Here is a 9,053-nt window from a genome sequence, read left to right on the forward strand (position 1 = left end):
GCAATTCGTTGTTTAAAAAATATTTTCATGCTGTATCAAGTTTAAGTAACACTGGCTCATTACATTTTGTTCTAAGATCAGGAACAGTTCACATGAAATAAGGAAACACTTTTTCAATCTATTATCTTTGATATGCATAAAATACAATGCTGATGGTAATTTACAGGGTTACAGTACATACACTATAATTTATGTTTCATAGAAATTGTTCAATTGTTGCAATTAAAAGAACATACTAATCACTAATAATAATTATAAGATTATTTATAGTAGATAATTAAATATGTAATAGATTATGATTTATCAAATAATATTATTACTTAGTTTCACTTTGGTAAGCTTAGATTGTTCGCTGATGTTTGTGCAATTTTGGTATTATATTTTTAGTATATTATGATGTGAATATTTACATAGGAATTCAGAACATAACAAACTTTTATAGTTATAACAAAATTAATTTTGTAATACAATCTTAAGAAAGTGCTTCGTTATTTTGTGCATTCTGTAAAACATAGTTATCCGTAATTATGTATAATTATAATACTGACTTTTAGACTAGAATTCATAGTAACTATGAGTAATCAATTCAAGAAGTATGTAACATTTTATTGTAACATATAATAAGAAAAAGTAGTTAATAATACAATTATAATCTTTTTTTGTGATGATGTAAACAAGCATATTGAGAATACTATGAGATATAAGATAACTTTTTCATGGACCAGAACACTCTAAGGGTACCTACATATGTTTCATTCTCCTCAAAGTAGATGCACACTCAACAGGTATTTTATAAATATATATAAATTGAAGCTCAAGCAACTTACGCTACAGGTAAAAATCACGCATCTTGTTACAATAATGTAATGAATGCTCTATTACTTAATAATATGAAATCTTGTTCTATAATCAAAATTTAAATTTATTTTGTTTTTCTGAGTGATACTTGTATAGCCATAACCAGTAATGGATTGTTTTACTTTGTATAATAATAATTACATTTGACTAATTAAAGGAATGAAAAGATGAAAATTGGCATAGAATGTGTTCATTTGTTCATTTTTTATATTATCCCATATTATGTAGTAATAGTTATTACTTCTCATGTAGGCCTGTTATAGAACTATAATGATACATTTATTTCTAGTATAAGTTTAAAGCAATTTATAAAATTTTGAAAAGTTTGCCTGTTTATATATTACTTCATATATATATATGTGTAAATATATTGTAATAATGTACATAAATAAGTGAGGCTTCGTTTTTATTAGATAAGGAAGATTACTACTTAGCATATTAAATACAAATAAAAGATTTTTTTCACTTTACTTTAATGTTTACTTTTAAGAAATCAACTATAAGAAAAAGCAACAGCAAAATTTTTCACGTTACGAAAAAACACAATACATTTTTAACTTGTATTTGTTTCTTGTAATTTATAATTTACATTACTAAAACCCCCAAAGACTTTTTAACACTGGATGTTTCTGGTAATGAAAGAGCCCATTTCCTTAATCCAGTCAATAAAACTGAACTCGTAACTAAAATTGCTCCTCCTACCGAGTAACGGTTTGGTATTTCATTGAAAAATAAAACTTGCCAAAAAAAGGCAAAGACTATATCAGCTGACCTTGCTATTGCAACAGGACCTGCTTGTTCCATCTGTAAAGCTAATGTTAGTAATATTTGACCCCCAAAACTAAAAAGTGCAAGTGCTACAACCAAAACCCTGTCAGTTCCACACCGAGGTAAACACAGTGCACCTATAGCCCAAGAAATGATTATTGTTTGAATCAAGGCAAATGAACCAAAATTTGTCATTATTACAGAAAAATGTAGGCCCTTCAAAGCTCTCAATAAAACGTATGCATTCGCACCAAATAGAGTAGCAGAAAAAGCTGCTATAGCACCCCATAAATCTGCATGTTCTGTTTTTACATGTACATCAGAAAGAGACTCTATAGTGTGTCCAAAGATCAGTGGTGGACGTGTTATCAAGATTACACCAATTAATGTTAAGCAGACTGTAATGACATTAAATATCCCACACGGTTCTTTTAAAAATATTTTTGCAAATATAGCTACAAATACAGGAACAGAAAATACTACAACAGATGCATCAGCTAAAGGCATATGCCTGAATGCATAAAAACTTAACATGAGGCCAGTGGTGCCTACAAAACTTCTTAATATTAACATTAGTCTACGTCCCTTTGGAAAAGGATGCTCTCCCTTATATATTACAATTGGGATCGCAGGCAATAATACACCCACAAACCGAAATGCTGCCAATTCCATTGGATTTACTTCTACCAAACCTTTCACAATGACACTACACAATGAGAAAAATAATGATGATAATGTTGCTAATATTAAACCAAGATAAGGGCACGATTTGCATAACAGTATTGAAAATCGCTTTTGCTTTGCTGTGACATTATTTTCAATGTCACCGCCAACTAAATGTTGTAATTCAACGTGTTCTGACATCTCTGAAAGAGGAAGTAGATTAGAATACTTGAATTTTTTAAGTATACGCTTGTTTCAAAAGGTAATAATAATTTTCAATAAAAATCAAATAAACAAAAATCAATAACATAGTAATAATAAAGGACTTTATAATAAAAATATATTACAAAATAAAAGATATTAATTTAAAACAATTATATTTTATAAGTAGACTGCGGATGTTTATGCAAATATCTATCTTTAAGTATTAATGTACAAGAACTAAAATTAAATAAAAATTTGTTTACTTTGTCAAAAGTTCTATCAGGCTCCAAACGAAACAAAAGTTGTATTAAACTTTATTAAACTGTCTATATACTATATTGAATTTTAGACAATCAAATGTATTATAAAAGCATAAAATCCATAGTCTACTCATAAGATTAAATATTAAAATATATAAAGGATAACAAAATTTGTCACAACTATTACTAAATAGATAGATATATAATAAAATCTGTTAACATAGATAAATAATCATTCTAACAGTAACTATAAATAAAATAATTAACACTTTTAATAGTAACTATAACCAAAAAAGTATATTTAAAATTGTGAAAGTAATGCATCTATTAAATCAATTTTTAATCTACTTTGACAATAAAAAAGGAGAGATTGCACTCAGTTAATATTAACAAATTTACCCACCGGTAATACATTTAACAACTGATTAACCACGGCTTATATGTTTGTTAATAAACTTATGCAACTATGAGCATAGTGCATTTATAAACATTATGGAAGATATTAACATAGGACTTTCAATAGAATGTTTTCGTTCATGGCTACTGACAATGTTTTCTACATCTTTTCCATTGCTAACTTGTTCAGAGATCACGTTGTCACGCCTATGAAGTAAGCAGCAGTCTATGCTGATCTATGCCTAAGCGCTCTAAGCGGACTGAAGAGTAGTGAAGAGGACTTAACCGTTGCGAATCCATCAGTGATCAGATATCCTTCTATTTTCCTGAATGATATTTAGGGCATTTAGGGTAGTGTGATACATAACATACATTTGTAGCAGATTGTGGCACTAAATTTAAATAGTTGTTACAACATGCCTGAACATTATTGTCTTCTATTAAAATAATAATAAAATATAACAAAATGAATGCAGGTTTGCTCAGATTAGTTCTGGACAATACGGTTGGATGTAGATCTAATTAAAATATTAATGGACGATTTAGGGCAACCTATAAATAATTTAATAACAAAGCACAGAATTCGATCAAAAAATGAAAATTATACTGAAAGTATAATTCCGTTATATATACAATAATAATTTATTTGTTAGGAAAGAAGGCAATTTACCATAGAGACCTTTTTCGTATTAGTTCTTTTATTGTTCAACCGTTTGTAACAGCGAGCTAAGCACTGCATGCGCAGTTTGTGCTGCTCCCCCCGGGGAGAGGAGTCTACCGTTCACGGGTTTACATTTACACTGTTCACACTGTTCACAGTGTGAACTTCACACTTTACAGCAATGATGCCAGAATCGTGGAACTTTGTTCCACCACCACGACGTCCCGGCGTCCCCCACTTTATTCCACAGTTTCTGCCACACAAGCATACTTTGCTACTATCTGCTGTGTGAGCTGGCCGTCGGGTGTTTCCGCCGAATACCTGCGTCACCGGCAACATAAAGAATGAGGAAACATTGGAAACCCTGTTCGAGAATCTCACTGGACCGAAAATCATGTTTCCGACGCGATGCCCAGCAACCTAAACATATGAACAACAGTCGGGAGACCCCCTTCGAATCCCACTGTGGCGGTTTTACTTTTTATTTTTAATTATTTTATAATTTCACTTTGTAACCTCTCAGTAAAAGAAGTTTGCTCATAGAGTTATAGCAAATCTTGCATCAAACTTGTAGCCATAACTTTATAACAGGCATTGGCCAAAATTTGGCTTTGCAGTTTCGGCTGACTGGGAAGTTTAAAAATAAACGAATTTTTTGTCAATTGTAATGAATTGTAATAGTAATGATAAAGGAAATTGTGAAAGTCGTTTTAAAAGCAGTATGTATTATTTCATGTGCATAAAAATACATTGAATATAAAAAAACTATCTTGGGCTGAACAACGGAAAAATAGAAACGTTTAGTACAACCGGTCCCATGGTGTAATGGTTAGCACTCTGGACTTTGAATCCAGCGATCCGAGTTCAAATCTCGGTGGGACCTATGGGCTTTTTTTTTAGTACGACCTCGTGAGCAGTGATGGGTACGTAAAATACGCAACGTATAGTACATACACGTATATATACGTCTAATATAGATGTATATTACGGTAATCGACATACTGTAATTTACCTACGCAAGTGACAAATCGCAGTACAGCGGCAGTATTTTTCAAGCGTGATTGAGATTTTTTATTTCTGTACTATGGCTGTTACAAGTCACATGCGATATACTATCTACTAATTATTCCATACGAATCGTATTAGCAGTGTTATCTGTGACTACTGCATAAATATGTGAATTATAGTTTTCTCTTGAAATAATACATTTATTTACCTGTGCAATTTCACTCAGAATACTGAAGTTCCATGGTTTCAGAAAAACATATTTTTGATTATGTAAACGTAACATCCCTACAACATTTTTAGTGTGTGTTGTTGAATATTTCCATCCATCTACTAAATGAATGCCATCCCTTGATTCAGTACTAGCACTAGATTGTTCAAATTCTTTGTAACGAGCACCAAGTATACTTGTTGAGAAAGTACTTCTTGTAGGAATTTTATATGATGGATTAAGTTTATTAACAAATTTTGTTAAATGTTCAGACTTCACAATAACAAATGATATTATTTATTGATACCTGTTTTGTTCTTTCGGACTTCGAGGGGTATTAGTTTTACAAACATAAATCTACTCTTACTCACTAGGTAGCTTCAAATACTAATTATAATAAGCAACATGTATATAAATATACTCATTGTTATAATATACATAAAGCTATAATATCAAATAAAATAACAATCTGACAGTATAAATTTAGCCTATCTAATTCTGGTTTGTACTATTCTAGCTATGTTTAATTTTGTCTTTCGCTGCCTCTCTTTTCTTTCTCCCTTTCCTTTTCCTTTAATTTCTCTTCTATTTTTCTTATCCATTCCTCTCCTGCTCCGTTTCCCTCTAGTATTGCCTCCACTCGTCTTCTTTCTGCCTTCATTTCTTTACATCTATTTCTCCAATGTTCTATCGTCTCTCTCTCCTCTTCACACAACCTACACTTTTTTTCTTCCTCCTTAATCCAAAATTTGTTTCCCTATTCCTCTTTTCCACACCTGAATGTCTCTATTAGTTTCTGATCCTTTACTCACTCTTTCTTGCTGAGATATTTCAACAGTGCTATTGGTCTTATCCTATCATATTCCTTGTTATATCTAGAGTTTCTAATTCCTACATCCTGTTCTTGCTTTTGCACTTCCCTAACTCGATCTACCAATTGTTTTTTCTCTTTTCTTCTTCTCTTCCTCCTCTGGTGCCATTTCACTCTTCTCGAAATATTTTCTTCTTTCTTTATCTCATTTTAATTCTTTGCTGTTCCTTTTTCTCATTTCTTCCGTGCATTCCTTCCTTGCCATTATTTCTTTTTCATATTTCCTTGCCATTCCTCCTGTTTCTATTTTAAGTTTCTCCAGCTTTGTCTCCTCTCTCACTATGTACGTCAGTGTTCATCTGTCCAATTCCAATGTCCACTTCACGTACTTAACCTTTATGTTTTCCATCTTTTCTTGCTCCTTCCATCCCCATACTTCTGCACCGTATATCAAGATACTTTCTGCTAGCGATACATCGTTATTCTTGTTTTAAAGTCGTTCTTAAATTTTCTCTTTCCTATTCCCCACAGCTTTGCTATGATCGCCTTTGCCTTCCTGACCGTTTCTGCTGTGTTTATCCACTTCTCCATTTCTCTGTATTAAAGACCCTATATATTTGAACTCTTTTACCTCTTCCATAGTTTCTTTTCCCTACTTCCAAACCACTTATCTCTTCGCTCTCCTCCCCTTTTCGGCTAACATGATCTTTGATTTTTCGGTCTTCAGCTCCAATCGTGAGGGTCAGTGAGCCTGGTCATGAGTCCTGGTCACTGAGTGAGGGTATGCCAAATTAACATTCGGTTTACAGTAGACATTCGATTCCCTCATGAGTCGGGGATGTAGGGGGCTAAATTTCCAGGAACCGTACTGGAATCGGTTGGAATCGGTGACCAGTTACTCGAGCGCTTTCCCCACCACTCGACCGTTCAGTTGTGCGACGCAGTTGCATATAGGGTGGGCTGGATATACGCACTTCACGGTTACGTTAATTATCTTCGTTATTTTTAGAGATATCAGAAGAGTGTATTCACAGAAGTTTTTTAGCATAGAGAGGGCTATTACTTAGCAGTTACAGTTTTTTCGTAGGTGGAGGATCTTTTGAGTTCTCAAAGTTAATTATGTTCTTTTATTAATGATATTGAAATACTATAGAATAAAAATACTTTTTTTGTTACATAAATCGATTCTTCTAAACATACTGCGTAATAAAGTATTATGTGAAAAAGGTAATAATTCGTGACATATTTTAGTGGCAAATGTCTAGCTCGGTTAGCATCTTTTACCCATTACGTGTGATCCGCGAAACAAGAAGCAATGAAATTGCCACCAATAAAAACATTATTAAAACAGTATTATATACATTTCGCTTTCTGTGATGAGATATGCGTGTTAAACGCGACACCGTATGTATTCCGGCATGGGCGTGCTAAACGACAAAAAGGGTACGCGCACGTGGTGAGAAATACGTGTGAACAAGGGCGTGCTTCTGTATAGACATCGGTAATGCAAGAATTGAAATGTATTATTCCGTGCCAACTACAATTCTTCGGTCTAAACATGGACCTGGGTCGAAAGATGACAGTAATAGCACCGACTAGATATAGGATAGACCTATCATCTTATGGGACTTCGTGTCTCATGTTCTGAAATACCGATAGTGTAAAAAGTCAGGGATTTTCTGCTGCCCTCTACGTTATGAGAACGGTGAATTTGTGAACTACGTTAAATCTAAGAAGGGACCATGGTCGTGAACGGATTCTCTTCCGTCCGTTCGCTATAAAGTAGACGTATTAGAAAGGAGTCTTGGGTTCTGATCCCGACGGACCTATATTAGTTTTTCTTCGCGTACAAAAAAGTTACTGCGTTTAATATTGTTTTTTTTACGTAGTCGCTAATACTCAAATGAAAGAGATAGACGGAATGAAAAAAGTTCCATCGATCATTTCGTTTACGCACCTAATATTCTATATACCAAGCAGTTATTAAGTCTACGATGAACTACGCGTTAAACTACAGTATGAACAAGTATCGCGATGAAAGTGTTGTCGCCAGAACCTGGTTTAAGAAAATAGGAAAGACGGGCGACACCTCGCTAACCCGGATACATTTTTTACTGTCATGGAGCTTTGGGCTGGTCACCTGCGTACCAGACCCGAACCAAAAGAGTTCACAAGCATGGTAGTGCAAGTGAGATTCTCTGTTTACGCAGCAGCCTCCCGACTACTCCGTACCCTTGCACGCACGAGTCTTTCTCCAAATCCTACTTACCAGGCAAAGACTAAACACGTCCGATATCTGGCTTCTCAATAGAAACCAGAGGGATCGGCAAACAGTCTTAGTGTACAGACCCACTGCCCGTACCTTAGGTACAGACCCACTGTCCATACCCCAAGTCTGTGTAGAGAATCAACGAGCAAAATGAATTAATAATAACTTGGTATGCACAATGGATGGTCACAATTTAAGTCTATTAATAGATAGACTAAAATTAATAATAAACGATGTGATGATGAATATGAATATAACAATGAATATTGAATTATGATTTAAGTTTAACTTACAGTAACTTAACGCAGTGGTAGATGCATGCTTTGAAGATGTAGACGTTGATCGATGTCTTCTTTCAATGGAATAACTGATTGGAAAAATAATTTTCATTATACAATACACATAGAATATATAATATGCACAGTAAATAAATCACAATAAATGAATCACAGTACATAAGAAAATAAATATCAAAGTCAATGGTTCTCGAACATCTGTAACATACAAGGGATTTGTAACAAGAGAGGGGACACAACAATATGCACAGTAAATAAATTAATAATATGCACAGTAAATAAATTGATGGTTGTCGAATGCCTGCAACAAACAATAGGTTAGTAATAAGAGAAAGGACGAGTATAAGACGCGCGCCCACCCTCCGCGATGGCTCACGAGAAAGTGAGGAAGCTAACGCGGTATGTATTGGGCGTACGCAGGTTTGTTCGTGTTGAATTGTTTTTGCCGGCTTGAACGACCCAAACACCGGATGGAACAGCCTACGGCTATGGTGCACGGCGTACACGACTAGGTCAATAAACTGTGTGACGCAACGTCACTAGTGCGTTGGACCGACGGAGAGCACCGATACCACGCCACGCTCTACCGTACTCTCTCGCTCGCACACCTCCCCTCATAGACCACTGAAATTCCTCAGCACGCGTCGACAC

General features: G+C 34.3%; 1 protein-coding gene and 1 non-coding gene across 2 annotated transcripts; one reads left to right on the forward strand and one right to left on the reverse strand.

Annotated features, from left to right (window-relative positions):
- Positions 1–1,443: 1,443 nt before the first annotated feature.
- On the reverse strand, positions 1,444–2,490 carry LOC107189771 (solute carrier family 35 member G1). The gene has a single exon (XM_015578386.1). The coding sequence runs from the start codon at positions 2,488–2,490 to the stop codon at positions 1,444–1,446; it is 1,047 nt and encodes a 348-aa protein (XP_015433872.1).
- A 2,131-nt stretch (positions 2,491–4,621) lies between these two features.
- Positions 4,622–4,693, forward strand: Trnaq-uug. The gene has a single exon. It is a non-coding gene; the product is annotated as a tRNA-Gln (tRNA).
- The last annotated feature ends 4,360 nt before the right edge of the window (positions 4,694–9,053 follow it).

Source organism: Dufourea novaeangliae, unplaced genomic scaffold (assembly GCF_001272555.1).
Source record: "Dufourea novaeangliae isolate 0120121106 unplaced genomic scaffold, ASM127255v1 scaffold162, whole genome shotgun sequence".
In the NCBI taxonomy this organism is placed as follows: domain Eukaryota; kingdom Metazoa; phylum Arthropoda; class Insecta; order Hymenoptera; family Halictidae; genus Dufourea; species Dufourea novaeangliae.